The 25,477-nt window shown below is 42.1% G+C and overlaps 1 protein-coding gene across 1 annotated transcript in view; it reads left to right on the top strand.

Annotated features, from left to right (window-relative positions):
• Positions 1-25,477, top strand: part of TENM1 (teneurin transmembrane protein 1) — a 556,826-nt gene that overhangs the window by 467,639 nt on the left and 63,710 nt on the right. The window contains exon 23 of the mRNA XM_032592148.1: positions 15,197-15,351. Within this exon, the coding sequence (XP_032448039.1) occupies positions 15,197-15,351 (155 nt within the window). The remainder of the gene's footprint in view (positions 1-15,196; positions 15,352-25,477) is intronic.

Below are 25,477 nucleotides of genomic sequence, written 5' to 3'. Positions count from 1 at the left end.
GGTGTAGAAAGTAACTTGCAAATTTATACCTGACAATTCCAGTTTTAAAAGTGATATGTTTGTTTTAAATAAGGCTTTCACTCATACAGAGGTGATATTCAAAATATTTCACAACCTGTGAGTCCCAAGTACCTATGTAACAGAACACACAGCAGCTTTGGCCCTGAAGTAGGGTCTTTAAGGCCCCGTCCTACTGAGGCCAGCTTTCAGCCATTATTTCCTGCTCTGATTGGATTCAAGGCTGTAGAGCCTCACCAACACCTCTAGTATGTGTCCACACGTGCAGTTCCCTGAATAGCTGACCGTGAACTTCCTCAATATTAAAGAGCCTCAGTAGAATGAGTCAGCTTTATTGTTGCCCAAAGAAAGTCGCTGTTTCCTTGGGAGTGAGTCCTGGCCCATTTAAAGTTTCTCCCTGAGGAATCAAAGGCTTAATAACTCAAATGTAAGGTTATCTTCAAGCCCCAAATATCAAAGCCTGGCCAGGAAACCCCAATGTTATTTGCTCTATTTTTCTTCCAGTTTCATTTACTAGCTATTCCATTTTGGTTTTTCAAAAAGCTTGTTAGACTGTGTAATAGGTTTTTGGGAAAAGGAAGGTGGGGAGGTGCCCAATTTTACCAGTATTTACTCAGGAAAGAAAGCTGATTACAGCAATAGTTTCCCTTAGAGCTCAGGAATCATTCCTCATTTTGGAAGGATCTCTAACCCAAGGAAATTGAAACCATAGTGGTCGATTGATAGGTCTGCTTTGCCCCTCCCCAAGCCAAACCCATCACAAAATGGCTTCTGCCAAGACTACCTACTTAGGTTTCTATAATCTTTTCTCTGTGTTCTCTCGAGCAAAGTAAAATCAGAACTGTAGGCAGACTACTGCTACCCAAACCCTTCTCTAGGACTTGTCTCTCAAAAGGCACCTCCCACCTTTCCCAGAGGAGTAAAACTGGGGGCATTTCCAGGGAGAGTGGACTGAAGAAGGGCTACTTTTAAATCTCCTGATTTTAGCCGGTTAGGCTTGAAATTTTTGAGAAACCACAAATCAACACTTTAGTACCTTCAAAGTCTTCATTGTGATTTTTGTCTTGTTCTGTTATTTTGTTTGTTTTAACTAATGCTGGGCCCAATTTTATTTTCCAAGTATGCCTGGTCTAATTTTAACAGCATGACTTTATTCAACTTTACTTGAACATTAAAAAAATACTGTCAATTAACAAAAAACAAAACCACTGCCTTCTGAATTGGCCCTAAATTTGATATCTTCCTAATTCCTGGAAATGCTTGAGATTTTTGAATTAAGGAACCATTGCAATGTTGCAAAAATGGTATCTGGATATATACACACACACACACACACACACACACACACACACACACACACATATACAATACATAATGTATTTTTAAGTTTATTTATTTTGAAAGAGAGAGAGAGAAAGAGAGCATGCACATGAGTGGGGGAGGGGCAGAGAGAGAGGAGAGAGAGAATCCCAAGCAGGGTCCATGCTGTCAGCACAAAGCCCAACATGGGGCTCGATCTCACGAACCGTGAGATGGTGACCTGAGCTGAGATTAAGAGTCAGACACTTAACCAACTGAGCCACTCAGGCGCCCCTGGCTATATTTTTAAATGCCTCCATTTCCTTGTGTTTTACCTCCTTTTTAAGACTCACCTATTAACTAATTTGTTTTTTTTTTTCTAGTTGCTCAAATTGTTCTCTTTCTACTATAGATCTTAGTCATTTATTCTGTGAACATATAAAATATTCGTGTGTGGCAGGAGCACACGGCTTAAATGTTGTCACCAATAAGACATTAGTGTCAGTGACCCACTATACTACTTATAAGACTCCCTCTGGTTTTAGCCTCTCTGTCAGACCCACATCATGCTCCCAGTAGATCTTGTTAGAAAAAGAACCACGTTCACTGAGCTCCACTGTTTTGTTAAGCTTTTCAAGCAGCAAATAATCTGGTCTGCATTTGAAAATTTGGAAATTATAAGTGGACTAAAAAGACACATAGTCCCTGCCCATGAGTGGAGTGTGATGTGGCTGAGGAGAAAAGACAGGAATCCTTAGACAAGACTGTAACCTAGCATTGGGTTGTGTGATATAAACTGTAAGCACTCTAAGGGTTTAGAGAATGGGAAGCTGAATGACATTTGGAGGAAAAGGCAGAGAAAAATGAGCAGAAGGGGAAAGGTGTGGAGGAAAAGAATCTACAAAAGAGCCGGACCCACGGGGAAAGAAAAACTGGAAACTAGATTCTGACCTCTATTCCTGATAGGTAAGGTTAAGTGAACTCAAAAAAGAGTAAGATCAAAGAACAAGGCAAAGAAGAGAAAGTAGGGCAGTGGAGAACAAAAAGGCAATGCCAAATGGGAAGTGAATAACTCAGCCCTTCCTATGAAGGATAGGATGGTCCCGAAACGGATTTGTTAAAAATGGTCTGAACTGGTATCTAAAGTGCATTCTGGAGTCCAGTCAAAACACCGTGTGCTCTTGGTTATAGGCCAGATGTTAGATTTGCAACCTAACAGCACTGTATCTGTTGTGATCCTCATTCCTACCCACTTGAATTGGTAAAATACATGTCTTCTAATAGGCTCAGAAGACTTCTGCCAACACAAAAGAACAATGAAGTTATTTGATTTAATTGACAAGGAAATACCTCCATCAAGATATTCGCAAGACTTTGGAGTCAGTTGGTATATTATAACTATTGAGGCTAGACTTGCACTGTGTCTTGAAAGATGAGCAGGATTGGGATACTAGGAGAAAGAAAGGGCCCTCTCCAGGCCCAGGGAACCTAGTGTGGGCAAATAGGTCGTGATGGCAAAAAGAAAGGTACGTTTGAGAGCCCAGTGCGAAGACCAGTTGGGCCGGAGAAGCAACGCAGGACCCCGTACAGACTAATCAGCATCAGCGTACCAGAGATGCTGCCAGAATTACACATCAGGCTCCTGACCTCTAAGTCAAGCCGTGCTGAAGCAGGTAGTCATGGAGCAGATGAACCCCAGCATGATGCTGGAAAGCTAACAGTTAATCAAAAACGTAAATATGAGCATCACTTGTGTTAACCTTTCAGAAAGATTTCCCAGACGGAATAGATGTTATTTTATTTGATCTTTACCATAATCCACTGACATGGGCAGCTCAGCTTTTACTCTCACTAGTAGACAAAGGCAAAAAACCCTGAGCACTGGGAGATTATGGAAGGTCTCGAAAGTCAGTTCGTCTTAACCAGATGGCCCAGCCTCTACCCCCAGACTCGTCCTCCTCCTCCCATACCTGTCTTGATGATGTCTGGGTGATTGAATTTAGAGAAAAAAGTGTGGGGAGAGTCTTGGAAACCCCTATCTCAAGTCAAGAGAAGTCACCAGCCCCCTTTGAACAAGGCACCCGTTTTTTGCCTTTAAACAAAACCTTGTGCCTACAGATTGTCAAACTTGTACGTGAGGCTGTGGAAGAGAAAAAAGTCAAAAGAGTTGTTTGTCTCATCAGGCAACTGCTTTGACTAATTTTTTCTTTTACTCAGCTGTCGCGCGTGCGTGCGTGTGTGTGTGTGTGTGTGTGTGTGTAATCGTATATTGATTGAGCCCAAATCGGTCCCCTAAATGTCTCTTAAAGTTCCACTTAAGGGGTTTAAAAATCATATTCATGCAGTATTTGTTACCCTGCCTTACCTCCTGCACATGACTGTTTACCACTTTTGACTTTGTGAACTTCTTCTCTAGCGTTAGCTTCATTACTAAAGATGTCCAGATGTTGGAGGAATTTTAAACGGGCCGTCAACAACGTGTTGTTTTTGAATGGGCACCACATGCAAATAATTGTTCTACAGAAAATTGAATTCTTCTTGAGTTAGCCCACTTCTGTGAATAGTAAGCACTGTCAGGCTTAATTCCTCATATCCTGCTTGTGTTGAGTATTCAGGCCAAGGTATTCTCCTTAGTTTGCTTTTTTATGAGAACCTCGTGGTCATTCACATACCTTGAGAGAGACTCATTTTCCCTAGAGTGTAACAACTACAGTTAGGTTTTTTCTGGTCCATGGGCAATAAATGAACTTCCCCTCCTCAGGCTAATTGTTCACATAATGTTCTTGTAAGGCGGTTTGTGTCCTTAGGATGACAGAGGCATCTCTTCACAATGTATCTGAGTAGTGTCCCAGATATAGATGCTTGATGTTTGAAGAATTTTTCAAGGTGGTGGGGAGGGAATATAAAATATTCAGCTTGCACTTGGTAAACCTCATTTATCTGAGCCCATATGTACTGAGGCCCCTTAAATCTCAGCCTGCAGGCATCTTTTAAACAAGAACTCTAGCACAAAAATAAAATAAGAGCTGTGCATTTCAGCATGAACTAGAACCATCTTATTTATCCCAATCTCTCTTCACACACACACACCTACATCTTGAAAACAAGGAAAAATAATTCCTACCATTATTAGTGTCTGGTATTTCTGTTAAATATTGAGAGACCACCACCACCCCTAACCCAGGATCTCTGAGCCAATTGCATAGTGTGGAGCTTCATTTTTTTGATTCTCGGCATGAAAACTGTAGCCACCTGCTACAAGCTCAAAAGTTTTTATACCAGTAGCTCAATGGTATGGCATTTCCCCAAAGCTGACAACAGTGTTTCAACCCCTGCCTTGTCTGTGATGAACCTAGCACAGGACAGCTCAGCTACTGACAAGGGCTACATAATGCTTTATGGACTTAAGTCTTCTACTGTGTCTGTCCAACATGGAAAAGCCTAAAATGTTGAAGCAGGGCCAAGGTGGAAATGTCTGTCCATGATTCTAGGCTTAGAAAAAGTCACTTTCAGAGAGAATTATAGCAATGACTGAGCAATTGGGACACCACTTAGCACCACTTCATCCTTTTCGAAGTGCTTTCGTTTCACTGGCTCTTGTGAGCTTCGTGCCGTTTTACCCTGTATAGTAGGTAGGATATGGGTTAGGCCATCAGGACACTGAGTAGTCAAGTGCCTCACTCAACGGCCGACAGCTAAACTGTAACAGAGGCGAACCTGAAACCCAGATCCCCTGATACGACCCCGGAGCCACTGTTCCCTCTCCTTTTCCTTACGTGGTCCATAGTGAAGGCAAAATCTTGAGGTATTTCTGTTTCCTTAGTACTCCTGAGATGGTAAGATTGGAAGACATCACAAGATCATAACACAAAGCTGTTGACAGAGCAAAGTGGATCTGAGGGAGTCTGAGCTATTCATTGTAGCTAGCTACATGGATCAAATTTATGTGCAGTTAATTTGATCCACTTGATCCATGGTTCTTATTCTATTTGTTCTTAGTTGGTAACCCACTTCCCCCCATATTGTAATCATCACTAATGGATAGGGGACTGTACTCGCCTTAAAGATCTTTGGAGAGAAAAATTACCATTACCTCCTTTCTAAATTCACTGTTAGAGAAATTCATGTGCAGCTCTTGACCTCATGGCATGCTTTATTTGATTTTATTTGCATTTCAATGTACAGACGGTTCCCAAGTTACTACTTTTTTTGACTTCACGATGGCACAGAAGCAATACGCATTCAGTAGAAAACGGACTTTGAATTTTGAATTTTGATATTTTTCCAGGCTATCAATATGCCACCACCCAGTATCATGAGAGTATTGTACTGCACCTCCCAGCCCCATGATCACAAACCAGACACAACCACTCTAGTTTTCTCTTTCCATACAGTATTTGATAAATTATATGAGATATTCAACACTTCGTGTTAGATGATTTTGCCCAACTATAGGCTAACATAAGTATTCTGAGCACATTTAAGATAGGCTCTACGTTAAGCTATGATGTTCAGTAGGTAAGGTGTATTAAATGATTTTTGACTTAATGATATTTTCAACTTACAATGAGTACATCAGGACATAACCCCATCACAAGTTGAGAAAAATCTGTAAGGGTGTGACAATTAGGTCTATAATTCAGCAAGTTTTATTGAACATCTGTGCCCAGGTCTACTGGATTTGTCAAGATATAAAAGTAAAGCATAATAAAATCCACTTTTGCCCTCAAGGAGTTATTGCCTGGACAAAGCATGATTAGAGAATTCACATTAAAAAAAAAAAAAAAAAAACAAAACAGGGGTGCCTGGGTGGCTCAGTTTGTTGAACGTCCAACTCTTGATTTCAGCTCAGGTTGTGATCCCAGGGTGGTGGGCTCAAGCCCGGGTTGGGCTCTGTCTGAGTGTGGAGCCTGTTAAAGATTCTCTCTCTCTCTCTCTCTCTCTCTCTCTCTCTCTCTCAAATAAAAAATAAAATAAAATAAAAAACAGGTTTCTGTAGGTTAGAAAACAGAAAGACCTGAATGAACTAGAGTTTGCAGGGAAGGCTTTCTGGAAGACAAACATCTTGTAGAAGCCTGGAAACATGAATAGGATTCGAGTTGGTAAATATAATAGGCCAAGCTAACAACTATATGAAAACTCTCTCTCTCTCTCTCTCTCTCTCTCTCTCTGGCTCAACAAAATAGTAGTTTTTCTTGTTCACATCAGAGTCCAAATGGGTTCCCCTGGGGAGGTGGGAAAAATCTCTGCTTCAGGTGGTGACTCAGGGAACCAGGCTCCTTCTATCTAGTAACTACTCAACGCCTCTGTATCTGACTAACCTACAGGGGATGAGGGTGATCCATGGAGGAGCTCAACACAGGTTTTGTTAGGGGCCAAGCCTAGAAGTAGCATACATCACTTCTGCCCACACCTAAGTACAGAGAAAGCTGGGAAATGTAACCTAGCTCTATTCTCAGAAGTAAAAATAGATAGGATGACCTGAATACATAGCATTGTGTCTGCCATACTGAAGGGGGAGGGCTCTCTGAAGGAAGGATGAGGAAGAGAATGGTGGCAGAGCAAAAGCAAAGTTGAGTTCAGCTTGGATACCTACTTTTCAGGTTTGATTTGACTAAACTTGTTGAAAACAGAGAGACCAAAATGAACTAGATTTGTCACAGATTTTGAGCTTTGATCTTGGTGAGAACAAAAGAGGCTGCATTCGTAGCCAGTGTTGTATCATCCGCCATCCAGGTTATTTCATTTTCCCGTGATGAGAACTACAATTACATTTGATTATCTTTGGTTTTACAGTGCTTCTCCAAAGCATAATTTTTTAATAGGCTTTATTTTTTGAGTAGTTTTGTTCACAGAAAAATTGTGCAGAATCTTCATATGTTGAAACTACCCTGTATGTTACTCTAATGGTAGATACATGTCGGTATACATTTGTCCAGACTAATACAATGTCCAACGCCAAGAGTGAGGTCCAATGTAAACTGTTGACTTTGGGTGATAATGTCGTGTCAGTGTAGGTTCATCAGTTGTAACAAATGTACCTCCCTGGTGGGGGATATTGATAGTGGGGGAGGCTGTGCTTCTCTGGGGGCTGGGAATATATGAGAAATCTCTGTAGCAAGACACAACTTTAAACAGCAGTGCTACACTGGTTATTAGATTTACTCCAAGTTCACGGATCTTCTCTGTTCACAGCAGCCTCTTCACTGACAATATATTCCTCCTGATTGTCCTGTAGCAAGCATCATAAATTGGCAACTTGAGGATGAATCCAGTTCAAAAATATAATTCATTTGGCCACACTCAATTTATTAAAAAAAAAAAAAGATGGAATGCATTTAGGTGGCATGTGCTCTCTCTTGTTAACCTCAGCTTTCCCTAGAACCTCACCTGGCACTAACCTACAGATTGATGTCACCTGCCCAGCCCTTAACAACATAGGAGTTTGTGACCCCTGTATCTGGGGCCTCTTTTTTAAAAAAAAATTTTAATGTTTATTTTTGAGAGGCGGGGAGGGGCAGAGAGAGAGGGAGACACAGAATCCAAAGCAGGCTCCAGGCTCTAAGCAGTCAGCACAGAGCCCGACACAGGGCTCGAACTCAGGAACAACGAGATCATGACCTGAGCCGAAGTCAGATGCTTAACCGACTGAGCCACCCAGGTGCCCCGGGGCCTCCTTTTTATGTGATAGGTCATAAGGCAATAGTCCAGTTACCGAAATCCCCATCATATAGAAACTCTGAGTATTTTCTCAAAACTCACCACCTTTTTTTGTTTAAATTTTTTTTCATGTTTATTTTTGAGAGAGAGAGACACAGAGTGCAAGCAGGGGAGGGGCAGAGATAGAGAGGGAGACACAAAATCCAAAGCAGGCTCCAGGCTCCGAGCTGTCAGCACAGAGCCTGGCGCGGGGCTCGAACTCACAAACTGTGAGATCATGACCTGAGCCGAAGTTGGCCACTTAACCAACTGAGCCACCCAGGCGCCCCAAAACTCATCACCTTTGTGGGGATGAAGCCACAGAACATCTTTGAAGGATAATCCTGAAGAAATCCAAGAGATCTACAGGAATACAAGAATTCTTAATCTTTTGAGAGGGCTCATTAGTCACTTTGACAATGTAACTAAAGCAATGGACCATCTCCCCGTGACAAAATCTCCCCATACACAAAGCACTTTGCAGATTATTTCATGAAGTTCCTGAAACCAGTTTGTACACCACTCCTGTGGTAAAGTGATTGGTAGCCGCATTTAGGCTACATGGGATGGAGATTAAGAGACTGGACACTGAGGGGCGACTGAGTGGCTCAGTCGGTTAAGCGTCCAACTTCGGCTCAGGTCACGATCTTGCGTTTCGGGGATTTGAGCCCCGTGTCGGGCTCTGTGCTGACAGCTGGGAGCCTGGAGCCTGCTTCGGATTCTGCGTCTCCCTTTCTTTGCCCCTACCCCACTCACACTCTCTCTGTCTCAAAAATAAACACTAAAAAGAGAGAGATTGTGGACATTGAACTCAGATGAGCTAAGTCTAGCATTTTCTAGGTAGGTAACCTGGAATTAGTCATTCAACCTCTGAACTTCTATTTCCTCATCTGAAAAATGATAGTAATACCTACTCCACAAAGCTGCTATGAGCATTAAATGAGAAAATGTCTGTAGAGAATCCAGCTCCATGCCTGAAATAGCCTCATAGTCGCAGCAAATGAAAATGGTTATTATAGTTAGTGATACTAGTCAGCCTTCATGGGTTTTCAATGGTGCTTCCCTGGGTGTCACGCTGGGCTCATCAGGAATTCAACATGGTCATTCAGGTTTGGCTTACCTGTCACTCTGAGAGATCACTTGTGACCTTCATTTCCCCAGCCCGTTCCCCAGGGTTGTTCCCGTGGCATCCTGGACTTGCTCGAAACTAATGCTTATCCCAAGGCATTGTGATTGCCTGGTTATTTGTTCATCTCCCCAACCAGTGCTGGGCTCTGTTTTATACTACTCTGCTGTGCTCCTAGAGCCTAGCACTGTACCTGACATGTAATAGACACAAAATAAATCTAATGAATCAATAAATCAGGAGAAAGAGCTTCTCTAGTAAACTTATAGAAAAATACTGGCTGATGGAGGTAGGAGAGCTTTTCATTCACTCTGCCTTGGTCAACGCTCTGAGAGAATCAGAAGGAGCCAACGAGAAGACACATGCTCAAAACTGGCCTTTCTTTCAGCCGGAATTCCTTGGTTAACTGGCCTCAACATCTATTGTTCCTTATGATATCTCTGAAGCCCTTTAAAGTACCTTCTGAGTCATGAAAGAAAGGACATTCCAGTCAGTAGAATATTCATTTGAATGCTTATCATTTTTAATTTGTACTTAAATTCTTTGGAAATTGACCTTTACTGTATAGAATATACTGTAACTTTTTTATTCAACAATATCGGATTAAGTCACACCATTCACTAGTCATGGAATATTACAGTGGGTTTATTAGAGTCTCTTACTGAAGAAATCCTGTTCTCGTTGTTAACCACACAGTGAAGTCATCTCAGCTGGTCATTAAGCTCAGCCTCCTTCAACCCTAGTGACACACAGATATTTGTAGAGTTCTAGAAGCTCCATTTAAGGGCTACCTAGCAAGAGAACTTAACAGGCTTACTGTGCAGAAGTAACTTGACCCTTTCTGATTCTAGCGGGTAATTAAGTGGACAATAGACAGATCAGTTGGAGAATGGACTTTTCTGCCTGGTGGAGGATTTTCATATAGACCAACACATGATACCAATTTTCAGAGAATTGAATTGCACATAAACAAGCAAAATATTTTAATCTCTCTTTGATTTAAAGGGCACTTTGTGAACAACAGCTAGTGTCAGACAATTCAGCACTCTCAGTAATGGAGATTGAGCTGACACCATACTACATTTAGGACATTTCCTGGAAGTTTATTTTAACCATTTATCTCTGTATCATAAAATTAAAGAGCACATTGTGTCAAGGGGGAAAAAACTAGTATTTCCGTTTTCTGGTTGCTAGGGCTGCAGATGGAGAGAATTTTATGACTGCTTCCCATAGCTTATATTCGAAAGAAGATTCATTTTTAAGATAGAAATAATAAAAATGTAGGTGGCCTCAACAGCTGTAATTTTTATAAATTAAATACAAACATGCCTTCTGCCAACGTTTGAAATTGGCATTCTGCACGGCCAAATACTCTGATCTTTGCTGTTACCTAATTTGGGATTTTAGCTACTATTTCCAGGCTATTAACCTCCACATGTGGGCTCCCCGTGACCTCACATCAGGAAATCCCTGCTGTTTCAGTATTGATCAGCAGTGCCTCTTCCCCAACAGGTGATACATTTATTAGTAACTATCCAGGCTGCCCCAGCTTTAGGCAATTGTCTTCTTAAGAATTATAGCATTTATTCATTGGAGGATAATAAGACAAGGGAAGAAGTCAAATAATTTCGCCTGTAATTTGCAGCTGTTTCATACAGAGCTATGCTTCACAGAGAAAAGAGCCTGCAGTTCAGATATTATATAATGTCCCCTACTTTGCATAAGACATTGTGAATAATTTTTTTACCAGATGCACTTTATTTATGAGCAGGTCCCTCCATAGAAAGAGCTTGTTAGGGCTTAATGCTGATGAATGGAGACAGCACCATTCACACTTCCAGGTTATGGTCTGTCAGTGCTTTCATTATATGCACTAATTTACAAGGATTTATTTATTTTCTCACAAATGTAAAAATGTGCTCCAAGCTCAACACGCTGTCTGGGTGTCTGAGCCCGATGTTTTCCTTGCTGGAGGTAGGGTGGGGTGGGAACTCAAGCTATCTGTGGTACTCTTCCCGCCTCCACTCCCAGCCACTGCCTCACCTTGTGGTAATCTCCAAGATCTATCTTTTTTTGCTTGCTGTAGAAATGAATAGTGGTTAAAATTTTAAACCCTGGAAGTGGTTCTCTCAATGCAGTTTAATTCCTTTCTTAGCCAAACAAAGACTGTGCCTTCCATTGTGTTTTCAGTGGTAAGGAAAATGCTGGCAGTAAGCACATCAATGGATGTGGCCGTTGGAACGAACTCTGCCCACAACATTAGGTACCACATTTTGGAAATCTGGGTACAACAATATCAAAATATGAAAGTCAATTGAATCTGCAGATCTTGCTAGCCCCAGATGGCTTTATGTGCTCCGAAATCATTCACATCTCCATCTCTGAAAAAATAAAGCTTAAAATATACTGGGCATGTGCCACCTTCTCCCACTCAGCCTAACAAATGGTAATAGATCATGCTGACTGCATCATTGACACCCCAGGGCTGTAACAATACTCATTATGGAGGGGAGACCACCCCCTTCGAAGTAATGGCAAAAATAATTCCTTTTCCTGCCTGGGATTTCCAGTTTGGTTTTTAACCACAGTGAAAATTAAATGCCCCTTAAACCTCACCAGTGAAGAGTTTCTAAAACTAGTTGTTTGGGGAATCTCTGCGTGTGTGTGTGTGTGTGTGTGTTGGTTGGTTGGGGAAGGAAAGTGAGAAGAAATGAAAATATGTACATATAAAATGCACCCTGATGCACTCGTAAAGCATCTATCACACAGCTCCTCGAAGACCTTCCTACTACTTCTTTTTCAACTCCACACATAAATATAACCCAATCAAATTTAATTAAAGAGTCTCCAGGATAATGGAGTCTTTTGGAATTTGGACCATGATGAAAGAAACGGCTGCACAAATGTATGGAAAAATATCCGACAAACGGTCAGCCAAATAAGCCCCGAAGGCCACTAGTGAGTATTTAATAAGCCTCATCTGTGGAACTCAGCTGACATGAACAGAGAGAAAGCGGTTCACAGTGTTTAGAAGTTAACAAAAGCTAAAAGTGGAAAACCATGTAAAGTCCAGGATTATCCTCCCTGGATCAGCACAAACTTCACCCTCTGATGAGGATGAGGAATGTAGTGGTCACAGGAACAGAACTGTCCTCCCTGGTGTCCACATCAAGATAAAGAGCTCCCCAAATACACTAGTTCCTGTAGGAATTCATTTCTTTCTCTATACCTTTTGTGAATCTGTTCCAACTTTCAAAGGGTTAGAATCTCTAAATTTACTGCCTTCTCGTTGGAGCAACACTTCCACGGTATTCCTCTTAGTTTCTGTGCACCTGGATTCTTTGTCCCTTGGCCTTCACAGAACTTGGCAGAGTGGCATTCAGTATGTGTTTGGTAAATAATTCATGATTTCAGACACTTCAAGCTGAACTGCTCTCAGCCTTTCTCTCTCCAGACTTGAGTCATGATCTTTCAGCCCATCTTCTTATGACAACCAAATTTTAAATTTCACACTCACTGATAATTTAATACAGAGGTCATAGAAGGTAATCATAGGCCTGCCTGCCACAGAGCAGACCAGACAGTAAGCATTGGAGGCTTTGAGTTTGCCAAAACAAAAACAAAAATAAAAAGCAGAGGTATGCCTTGGTTCATCATTAGTCCACATGTTCTGGAGATGGAAGAACTGTTCATGTGGTGTCATCCTTTGACCTGCTCAATCTTAAAAGTCTCTTTTAGAAACCTGCTGAAAGGTCCTTATGCATCTAAAATTGAAAAGGGGACTTACTGACACGAAATTCCCCTTGTTTGGACATGCTGGTTTCCTTGGAGAACTCTCCAAAAACATACATGACTTTAGAGGCATTCGGGGAAAGTGAAAATGAATCTGTAACTTTTATAGATGCTAAGGATTAATACTTCATGAGGAACATCAGGATTAATCAAAGTACACCATGAAGCCAAGTCTAACATTAACCTCCTGCCAACAAATTAGTTCATCTGAAAGCAGTTCATTAAGTTGGGTTTATAAACTGTCTTTAGGTGAGTTCACTGTTGGCCCGGGAAATGATCGGGTGTGTGAATGCGTGTGTGTGTGCGTGAACACACACTAAAAGGACATGCTTGTTGTCACAGATGTTCCCAACTTTAATATGCATTCTGTGTCTCACAAGGTCTGGATAAAGGAGAGATCAGAAAAGACTAAATTGTAGACTAGTGTTAAAGTAATGCCATGTGGTTATTTTCAAGAGCACTGTCAAAAGCACCAAGGGAAGCAGGAACACCATATGTTCTTTATATATGTCTGACACTTTTTAAATGTATTATTTCATATGATATTTATAACAACCTAGGCGAAGAGTAACCAACTCATCCCAGTTTGGCCAGGACTGTCCCAGTTTTAAAACTGAACCCTGCCTCAATCCCAAACTAAGACAGTTGCTCACCTTTGCTTAGGTAAGGCAGTAATCAACATTCTGAGACCAATTTCCAGTGTTGGGGGGGGTCCCCCCACACCACCAGCAGAGCAGTTCTCGGATACCAGCTGAGTATCCTAGTTTCACTCAATTCTGACACTATCCACCCAGAGAAAGTCCACTCCCACAGGTGAGGGGCTCAGGCCCACAAAACTGCCCCTACAACGCACACACCCTCTTCAGATGCCAATCGAAAGTCCAGGTTGTCACCAGCTGTAGATTGGAGGTTCCAATGATCCCCTCCTTGGGTTCAATTAATGAGCCAGAGGGGCTCACAGAACTCAGAGAAACATTTCACTTACGGGATCACCGGTTTATTACAAAAGGATATAACTCAGGAACAGCCAAGATGGAAGAGACGCATAGGGCAAGGTGTGTGCGAAAGGGTGTGGAGCCTCCGTGCCCTCTCCAGGCACACCACTCTCCTCAAATCTCCATGTGTTCACCAACCTAGAAACTCTGCAAAGCCTGAACTTTGGGGTTTTTAATAGAGGCTTTATTACATAGGTGTGGTTGATTAATCATTGACTATTGGAGACTGACCTCAGTCCCCAGCCCCTCTCCCCTCCCCAGAGGTCTGGGGGTGGGACTCAAAGTACCAACCCTCTATTCATGAATGGTTCTCCTGGCAACCAACCCATCTTCAGATGCAGTCCAAACGTCCCCTCGTTAGCGTAATAAAAGACACCTTTGTCTCTCTCGCCACTTTAGAAATTTGCAAAGTTTTAGCAGCTCTGTGTTACAAACTGGGAAGAAGGCCAAATACGTATTTCCTATTATAAATCACAATATCACAAGCAGATTATCTTTTCCATACTTTACCAAAGAGGAGGTTAAAATTTGGAGAGACAAATGACAACCGAAGTCACGTAGGAGTTGTAAGTGATGTATCAGTATTAGAACCCAAGCCTCCTACCCACTATTATATATTTTCCAAAACACCAGGCTGTAATTAACACAACGTGTAAAAACTACCGTGAGAATTTTATTGGCTTTCATTTTTTCTAGAAGTTTGACCATTCCCTTTGTGACACCATAATTTTGCTTTCCAAACTCTTAACAGATAATATAGAGAAAAAAACACAGTCCAGCTTATCAGAATTATTACAAACTCTCTGTGAGCTGAGTGTGAATTGATGAAAATAACTTTAATACCTTCCAAGTCACTTATTTCTAATGCAACCATGAAAATAAGCGGTGGCCTATGCATCTGCACGCTAAAAGAAGTGTAATATATGCTGCCTCCCCGGTCTCTTCCCATTTATCTTAAAGGGGATTTTTTTTTTCTGTTTGTGGGGGTAAGCAAGTATTAGGGGGCAGAAATGTAAAACTACACAACACAAAACGGTTAGACCTGGCTTTATTTCCCCGTTACGTTTTATCATTTCTTCTCAATACACAAAGAAGTGAATGTGTGTCTGAACAAACCTCTCCCATTATTGTCCTGGCTGTGCTGAGCAAAATTGAATCCATATGTCTTTAAAATGCTCTTCCGTTTCTATGGCTTCTTTCAAAATACTGATCTTAGTGCAAATGTGGCCCACTAGACTACTAATGCTCATTTGCTTCTTCCCACCAGGCATCACAGTTGATAGGCATGGATTCATTTACTTTGTGGATGGGACCATGATTCGGAGAATTGATGACAATGCTGTGGTCACAACTGTAATCGGCTCAAACGGTCTGACTTCCACACAGCCACTGAGCTGTGACTCAGGAATGGACATCACTCAGGTAGGCACCGCTGGTTTCCAAGCGTTATCGCCATTTGGCATCATGGAAATGGATAACAATTTTCTCATACAGAAATTAGGTAGAAAGGAAGCCTGGTGTATCTGTTATAACATCAGATAGCAGAAGTTTCTCTTTCCGCAAGTTACTTTTTTCCACCTCAGATAAACTCACTTGGGAGTACTACCCGGTGGAATGTTGGCGTAAGAATAAGAATAAAGAAAAGAAAAGAATAAGAATAAAGGCTCTCAAATTTGAATCAATTGGAGGGTAAAGGTCAGTCTTTTATTGAGTATTTTCCAAGTTACATAATTTTATTATTTTTAAATAATGCAGTAACGCACACTTGGAAAAGCACTGACTACTGAGGTCTGTAGAAATCTTTCTTAATTTTCTTTAAGGTTTATTCATTTTTCAGAGACAGTGAGAGACAAAGCGTGAGTGAGGGAGGGGCAGAGAGAGAGAGGGAGACACAGAATCCGAAGCAGGCTCCAGGCTCCAGGCTCCGAGCTGTCAGCACAGAGCCTGATGCCGGGCTCGAACTCAGAACTGTGAGATCATGACCTGAGCCGAAGTCGGAGGCTCAACCGACTGAGCCACCCAGGTGCCCTATTATGGTCTCGCGGTTCGTGAGCCTGGAGTCTGCTTCGGATTCTGTGTCTCCCACTCTCTCCCTGCCCCTCCCCCACTCACACTGTCTCACTCTTTCAAAAATAAATACATTAAAAATTGTTTAAAAAGGAATCTTTTGTAATGCATATACAAGCATGACTTGTTATTCATGTGTATGTAAACAGCTGTATTTAAGGCATTTGAAAGTTTTAAGTAGAGGCAACATTCCCTCTGAGATCTATTTTACATTTATTTAGGAAAGCTCTTTGTCAGAACAAAAGGGAAAATTCAGTGTAACTTTCATCTGAGTCAAAAATTCTGATTTTACCACAGTTGTACAAAATCAGGATTGGACATATAGAGAGATGATAGAGCATACAGCACAGTTCCGGCATCCTCTGGGTGTCTTCCTCAGTCTGCAGTGTGAGAGAAATAGACTAGACAGTCCTCAAAGGGACTTTTGAGCTCTAACAGTCCATGAACCCGAGACTCCGATGAAGTAGATTATTAATCTTTTCAAATGAATTAGAGTAGATGTTGAGAGTTTTAGGATTGGTTAGTGAGTGTATTGGAGAGGGTGATTTTGACTGCAAATAATGAAACACGTATCTAAAAATAGTTCAGGGGCACCTGGGTGGCTCTGTCGGTTAAGCATCCCACTCTTGATCTCGCTTCAGGTCATGATCTCATGGTTGGTGGGTTCGAGCCCCGCATTGGGCTCTACCCTGATGGTGCTGAGCCTGCTTGGGATTCTCTCTCTCCCTGTCTCTCTGCTCCTCCCCCATGGGCGTGCACGCTATTATTCTCTCTCTCTCTCTCTCTCTCTCTCTCTCTCTCTCTCAAAAAATAAAAATAAAAATAGTTTGGGGCACCTGGATGGCTCAGTCGATTGAGCGTCCGACTTCCCCACTCATTCTCTCATTCTCTCTCTCTCTCTCTCTCTCTCTCTCTCAAAAACAAAAATAAAATAAACATTTTTTAAAAAAATCTAAAAAAAAATAGTTTAAACTGTAAGGTCTCATGAATTCACAGAGTGAGATGATCAGAGGTAAGAAAGATGCCAATAGATTTCCTTCTTGAGTCACACTGGCAAGAATGGAATCATGTGCCCTTGCCTTCACCGGACACTGGCAAAGGGGAAATGGGATCTCCAAAATGGATTCAAACCCTCTGAAATTGGGTTCCCTTCCCTAAGCATATTGCTACCTAATTCTTAAATGAAAATCAGGCTTCTCTTGGCAAGGAATGAAGGATCGCTGCTGGGGAGGCAGCCAGCGATATCTGCCAGGGTTAGCGCATTCATGTCGCTTTGTGCTTTGTACCCCTGGAACCTAGCACCACAAGGCAAGTAAAGCATCATCTGGAAACCTTGCTTTAGTCGTTAGCTCTGTTATCCCTTCCCGTGTCCATCCTCCAAACATACACATCTCTATAAAACACTAAAAATGTGCCTATTTGGGGGATTTCTTCTTCTCTATGTGCCCCTCCCTCACCTCAGAAATGCAGAAAGTAATCAGATATAGTCCACTACAAAAATAAAATGGGCCTGAAAAGGCCCTGGAAAGGCCTGGAAAACTGACCCCATGAATGAACCATTCTTAAGAGAGATTTGAGTGGATCAGGCTGTCGAGTCGTCGAGCAACCTAACTTTCCATGATGCAAAATCCTGTGGAAGGCAAGGAAAAGGAGCATTATTTATGGCAGAAAGGAAGGGTGTGAATGTGTTTCCATGGAGGAGGGGGACGAAAGAGAAGATGCACGTATATGATTCACTTGTGGGATATTTTTAACTTAAAATAGGACACTTAGTATTGCAATCAGTCAAGTCTAAACAACTTATCTGTTTCTGTGTGGAAAAGTTATGCTCAAAAGAGAATTCTTTGTCTAAATAGAGCAAACATATGCTCCTCATCACCATGAGAAGGGTTCTTTTTCACATGCCATTTGCTAGCCATAATTGCCACAATAAAAAGCTACCTCGTCCCTTTCAGGCGGGGATGTAGAGCGCAGCCCAGTGAGAAGGAGCCCTGGTAACCAGGACGCAGAATCACATTTCCCCCATGGTATTTCATTCCAAGCCTCAGTTTCCCTCATGCCCTCCCTTCCTTTTTCCTTATACAGCTTCAGCTTTAGAAAAACAGTCATTTGGGGGAGTAGATGGGGAGTCGAGTGAGGTGGGGTGGGAGGCGGGTATTAGAAATTAGCAAGGCTGCGGGGCGCCTGGCTGGCTCAGTCATTTAAGCTTCCGATTTTGGCTCAGGTCATGATCTCGTGGTTCGTGAGTTCGAGCCCCTCGTGGGTCTCTGTGCTGACAGCTCGGAGCTTGCTTCAGATTCTGTGTCTCCCTCTCTCTCTGCCCCTCCCCGACTTGCTCTCTCTCTCTCTCTCTCTTTCTCTCTCTCAAAAATAAACACGAAAAAAAGTTTTTAAAGATCTCTCTAGCTATTGCATAGAGAACTAAGTGGAGGGAAACAGTGTTACAGGCAAGGAGACCACTTAAGAGGCTGTTGAAGTAAGATAGGTGTGATGGAGACAAAAGATATATATAAATGACTAGCACCTTGTCAAAAGACTTCTGTACAAATTAAATTGCTTTCCAATGTTTTTGGGATGCATAGATGACGTTTCTTTGGGTTACAACTGTGATGACACTGAACGTGAAGATGCTCAGCTTTATGCACGTTACACAGGCAAGCAATGACAATGGCCACGCCTAAAGTATCAGCGGTATGGGTTAAGAACCTGGAGAGGTCAGTGAAGCATTGGTGCCAAAAGCAAAGAACTCGTTGACTGGACTTAATTGCAGGATTAAGGAAGTACAGGTATGATGGCACTATTCTCTGAGATAAGGAATCCAGGAAGAGGAGAAGCAGGGTTGGGGGTGAGGGTTGAATGATGGGCTCAGTTCAAGACATGGTGGCTTTGAGGTGCCAAGTCTTGCAGTTGTCTTGCAGGCAACTGGAAATAGGTCTAAAGCTCAAGGCCTGAAAAGGAGGTTAGACTTGGGATTATCAGTCCACACATGGGAACAACAAATGGGGCAATGGATGGGGTCTTCCGGGTGGGGGGGGTGCCCATGGCATCAAAAGAAGAGAAGGCTTAAGACCAAACTCCAAGGATATTAATACTCAAGAGAAGGCTGAGGAATGGATAGGAGGCCACAAAGGAGACTGAGAGGGAAACACCTGACAAGTAGGAGGAAAACCAGGAACGTGTGCCGTGAAAAAGCCAAGGGAAACAAGCTTTTCAAAAGGAAGGGAATGGTTAATGCCAGCTGCTGCTTTAGAGGTCACATAAAATAAGCTGTTTTTTTTTTTTAAGAAGCCATTTGGCTTGACAGCATTCGTGACTCTGATAGGAATGCCTTTGGTGGAGTGCTAATTAATTGGAATAGGATTGCAGTGGTAGAGTGGGAGGTGAGGAAATGGAGAAAGTGAAAATAGATCACTTTTTTGAGATGCCTGGCTGGGAAGGGGAGGCTTTGGCATTAGAGCAAGTCAGCTCCCAGGTGTGTGCAAATCAGCACCCAGGTGGGGCACAGGTGCATGACAGGTGGCGAACACTGAAATCAGCTGGGTGGCTGGATAAAGTGTCTCCCGGGAGGAAGCCAGTGTGTGGCACAGCTGCCCAGACGCTCAGCCTCTATGGCCAGAGCTCCCGCTGTCTGTTTAGACAACTGTGGCAGATGGGGGACCTGTGTTTTCCGTGACTGTACTGGAGAACATGGGCCGTCTTCCGCTGGAAGGAAGAAAGCTGAGTAGGGAGCGTCATAACACCTCCCAAGAGCAAAGCCCCCGGTGTTGGTCGTAGTACTTACGGTGACCCAGCTGGGCTTACACAGTGCTCGGTTTCCTATTTCAGTAAATCAAAATACATTGATGGGTGAGGGTGGAGACACATGTCTAAATGAGAGCACAAAGAGTCTGCTGACAGAAACAGACAGGAGAGAAAATAGAGGCCTGTGCGGCACGAAGATTTGAATCAGACCTACAAAGAGCTTACCGATTCTAAGACTGTGTGGCGGCATCGTGCATTATCAAAAGACCTTACACAGTCCCTGCGTTTTGAAACTTTTAAAGGCAATGTTGGATAACAGTAATCTATGAATGCTTGAAATACAAGCCTCTCTGGACTCAGGAAGACGAACCCACTGTTTTCTCAGGGTCTCTTCCAACTCTGAAGGTTTCTCTTCAGAAATAGAACCCAGTTCCTAAAGTTCCTTGTTACTTTCCCTGCATTTCAAAACCAAAAGGTCCCCAACAAGGGAAGGTCCATCCATGGTAGCATAGTACCTTTGGAAGCTGGGAAGTGATGTGGAGAACATCCTTCTTTCTCTTCTTTGTTTTCGTCTTCTGCACTTTTCTGAGGCAAACCTGAACCCCAGGGGGAATTCGTCCTTGATAGTCTGCCTTAATATTCAGTACATCATGATGGCCTCCCTATAGTAATTCTAATAATAACCGCTACCACTTATTGAGAGCGTACTATGTGCCCGAAACTATGCTGTCTTATTCACACTCTTGCATTTTATCTCCACAACCCAACCACCCTTGAGAGGTACCTATGATTATCTCCAGCTACAGCAGAGAAAACTGGTAGTCAGAAGGATTATGTATTGTGCCTTGACCATGGAGTTATTAAGTGACTCAGGCACAAGTTTTCTGGCCCCCAGTGTGCATTTTTCCAACTTCTACATTTTCAATGACAATTGGAGATGACCAGGTATCATGGTAGTTAAGTGGATGACAAATGCCGTTTGACGAATATGCTGTTTATTCACAGAATGTGTGTTTAGTGGCACTTAGGAAATAGTTTAATAAAACCTAATCATCTTAAGAGATGAAATTTGCTTTGACAATAAAATCAGCCATTTGTTCCAAATCAATATCTTTTTTTGATTTACTGAAATGTGAACCTGAATTCTCGGTATAAACGCTGAAGCATGACTGCCCTTTGTAAGCACTGCTATAAACAACCAGGCCCTTCACTTCAGGGGATGAGTTGATTATGGAGAGATTGGGCTCTTTATTTCCGTCGCTGCTTTTGAACCATCCTGCTCTGGTAACTCACTTCCACCTCGTGCCTGACTAGAATGGAACTAGGAGTTAGACCAGGTCTCTTGGTGTGATAGCAAATTTGAGAGCTGGCTTACTCCTTAGAGCCAGCCTCATGCTCTCCCCAGATCAACCTGATAGCAGATACACAAGAAACATGGACCTTTTCTGTGTATAGACAATGCAGTTGACCCATTGTCCATAAGACACACACTTTGAGGTGTTTGTCTAGAGGATCTGACGTATAACCACTCCTTTCTAAATGCTTGTTGGATCATCTGTATGCCTCTGAGTAGTTCCCAAAAGCACCCGTTCGTCAAATGGGCCTAACAGGTGGAGGGAGGTATCATCTGTGGTTATGAAGGAAGGCCATAACTGGTTCTTTGGAGGAGCAAACTTTGGCCCCAGGCATTCAATCTGTTCAGCTAGTCTACTATGAATCCCAGTCCTTCTCCCAATCAGTTGATGCTGGACCTTGCTCCAGAATATTCTCACCATATAATAACCAGCCTCTCTTCAAATGCCTCTTATGAACAGAAAACTCACTACCTCCTCCAGGCAGCTCATTCCATCTTTGAATGCCTCCGCCTGATAGAAAGTTCTTCTGGGATACTTTTTAACTTTTTAATAGTCTTTTAACTTTCACCATCTAGTCTTATTGCGACTCTTGAGGCCCTGTGTTACCAATTTAATCTGTTTTCTATGAAATAAATGTATTAAGTGATCCATGAGCTATACTGGGTACTTCCTCTGTGGCATCTTATTTATCCTCATGACCGCCCTTCAAGGTGAGTATGGTGTATCGTTTCCCTATTTTTAACAAACGTGAAAAACAAGGTTCAAAGAAGTTGAGTAACTTGGTCAAGATCACACAACCAATAAGTGACAGAGTTGAAATTTGAACCCGTCGACTTGAGGGCAAAGTCCACATTCTTTTCACCAAACTGCTCTTCTAACTGCCTCCTCCACATGACAGCCTGCTTGGTGTATGTGAGCAAGTCTGTCAGGCCTTCTAAGTCCCATCCCTGATCCACTTAACTGCCCCACACTTGCCATGGTTTTGAGCTCCTTTGCCATTCTCCTCACTCTTCTCTGAACATGTTCCCATTTATTTAATATCTCTTCGAGAGTGAGGTTTCCAGGCATGAACGAAACAATCCACATATGCTCTAGCTCAAAGGTAGAATGGAGACTATCACAACCCTCTTTCTATATTCTCTGTTTCGGTTCATCTTGCCTGGCGGTCTTCAAAAGGATTTTTGCCAAAGAACATTTATTTCAAATAAAGTAAGTCCCCATTTATAAAACCGATGCAAACAGCAGATCAAATAAGAAGTGATATACAAGAACCTTCCCTATTCAGGCTCAGTCCCACCCAGTGGTAGTTTACACGGTGACCCCAAGACCTTTTTGGAAAACGCCAAGGAAGTAAAAAGCACAGATTGAGAAACCACAGGTAAAATTAAATTGGATTTTTGGACATTTTTTGATCTATGATGTGATTGCAGGGTGCTAAAAATGCACATGTCTCTCATCCCAGTGTCCTCATCTTGTACTTGAACAGTTGGTTGCATCATAGTGCAGGATCTTACGTTAGTCTGTATTCGATTCTATCTCATCAGATTCCATCCATATCTTGGCATTCTTCTGCCATTATCCAATATCTTCACTGTCCTTCCCAGCCTTGTGTCACCTATGGATTTGATGAATGCCTTCCATGTCCTCATCCATGATAACACTGATGGATAGATAGGCCAAGATGAAGTTGTGGCACCATTAGAGTAGTCATCTGTTAGACTTTGAACCCATCTGTTTGAACTATCACCTATGGGTTGCGATTTGTAGTGGATCCGGAAACCAATATATTGACCTATGACCAGCTTTAAGAAAAAAAGAAATAGAACACAAAACCTTAGAATGTGTCATGTGTAGTAAGGATGAGTAAGTAATGTTTCATGAAACTTTTATTTCAACTGTATATCTCAGATAATGGGATAAAATATAGGTCTTACTGAGGGTCACAGTCAAAACAAGTTTGAAAGTCACTAGCCTCACCTATATTTTCTTCAACTTATCCACAAAGAAACCTTACCAGGCTGGTAACTCTGTTTAAAAGGAAGTAAGAGGGGCTCCTGGGTGGCTCAGTTGGTTAAGCATCCGACTTCAGCTCAGGTCATGATCTCACGGGTTGTGAGTTCAAGCCCCACGTCGGGCTCTGTGCTGACAGTTCAGAGCCTGGAGCCTGCTTCGGATTCTGTATGTGTGTGTCTCTCTCTCTGCCCCTCTCCTGCTCACACTCTGTCTCTCTCAAAGATAAACATTAAAAAACTGTTTTTAAGTAAGGAAGAAGAATCCCTCAACATAATTTATTTCCAGTCATAGTATCCATAAACACCATTTCCTCATCTAAGAAGTAAGAAAAAATGGTTTACTAACACATTTGAGAATCTTTTCCAAATTGATATCAGGTTTCCACCATGAAATCTGTGAGGCACATCTTCTGAATCTTCTTGAGGTCAGAACTATGTTTACCCACCTCTTACCTTCCAGCGCATCCTCTACTGCCCACTGTTTCTCAACAATCACAAGAAAAAATTGTTCTAAAAACCCATTTGCAAGCTGTCTCTAAGAGGTCATTTTTCCTGGCCAGGAGACTTGAACTCAGTTTGAAGAAGTTAGGTGCTGTGTTACAGTCCCTTCACTCATCCTGGACTCTAGTAACTTTGAATCAGTGTTCCTTCCAGTCATTCTTCTTAACAGAGAAAACTAAAATTTCCCCTCTCTCATCCATCAGCATTATGCCACCTGCCCCAAGCAGCACACCTCTGCCTTGCTTGCTTGTCTTCCACTTTTCACATAGCTGCAAAAGCCGTTTTCTAGTGTCCTTAAAATTTTTTGCAAGTTTCAGATAAAACTAACCACCACTGAATAGAAGGAGAAATACAAAGCCCCCTTTTCAAACTCTACATGTCAATTCAACTTGATACAAGTGGATTTAGCATCTTCTGTTGTTTTGAGAAATATATATATATATATATATATATATATATATATATATATAATAACATCCAGGCATGAAAAGCTACCTCAATCAGGGGGAAAAAAAGAAGATAAACCAAACACAGTAGTTTTAGAACAGAAAAAGGCACCTTCTTTTCCCTTCTTAAACTCTTGCCTGATGTTTTTCATTGTCTCCTCCTGTCTCCCTTGCCAACCCTTTCATGTCTACAGAATGTCCGCCCATCACCCCAAGCGATACAGATGATATTGAAACTCAAGTTCTTCAGGGGTTACCTGATTTTCTTTGTGCACTTCCATCACTCTCCCATGTGCACACTGAAAGAGAACAGAATTAGATCTTTCGAATGAAGGCCATTATAAGTAAAATTCCCTGCAGGGACAGACTTCTAAATTTTGTGAAGCTCTGTAGGGAATCAAGAAAATCTGAATTATAATAAGTTTGCTTGAATAAAGGGATCTCCCAGGGAAAAAAAAAAGAAAGTTTATTTTTAAAGTTCTTGCCACCAGCGATGACAATCTCCACACCTCCACCCCCACCACCCCTTCCCAATGCTTCAGTGACTGTGGAACCTGTCTCACTGTCAACACGAAGAAAAGGTCTGTGACCACACTCCAGATAGTCCATAGAGGGGGATATGTGGTTGAAGGAGGGCGTGAAGGATGGAAGGAGTTGTTGGTTAACAGTAAGACAGAGAAGATGAAAGCAACTGATCTGAGATACCTGGAAACACCTCTGTCAGGGGCCAGCAATACCAGTGGACACAGCCAGGTGGGGATAAAAGAAAGGTGACAAAAGGGATAAGAGATTAGGAGTGCAGAATGGCTCAAACAGCAGATTCACAAGGCCCATGGAGTAGGAAAATGAAACCAAAAAAGTTATGTGGTAGCCCTTGTGCCATTTACTTTATCCTATTTGGTCATGGTTAGTTTAACCAACTAAAGCACCCACTGAAATGGTGACCACCAACTAACCGGTCAGGTGGCATTAAAACTCGTACCAGGATAGACAAAATCTGGTATAAACGTCCAACGGAATATTACACGGCCTCAAACAAGGAAATCTGGTCCCGCACTACAACACATGAACCTCGAGGACATTATGCAAAGTGAAATGAGCCACAAAAAGAGAACTATGGCATGATTCCACTCATATGAAGTATCTAGTCAAAATCATAGAAACAGGAAGTAGAAAGGTGATTACCAAAGGATGGGGGGAAGAAGGAATTCACGTTTCATGGGTAGAGTTTCGGTGTCACAAGATGAAAAAGTCATAAAGATCTGCTGCAGACAATAGGAATGCACTTAACACTAGTGAACTGTGCACTTCAAAATGGTTGAGATGATCAATGTAATCTTACATGGTTTTTTCACAACAGTAACAATAAAAAATTCATACAAACCAAACCTCCAGTGGATATTCCCATTTCCTTTCACTGTTCTCA

Source organism: Lynx canadensis, chromosome X (genome assembly GCF_007474595.2).
Source record: "Lynx canadensis isolate LIC74 chromosome X, mLynCan4.pri.v2, whole genome shotgun sequence".
Classification (NCBI taxonomy): Eukaryota; Metazoa; Chordata; class Mammalia; order Carnivora; family Felidae; genus Lynx; species Lynx canadensis.
This window is presented reverse-complemented; position numbering and strand designations above follow the sequence as displayed.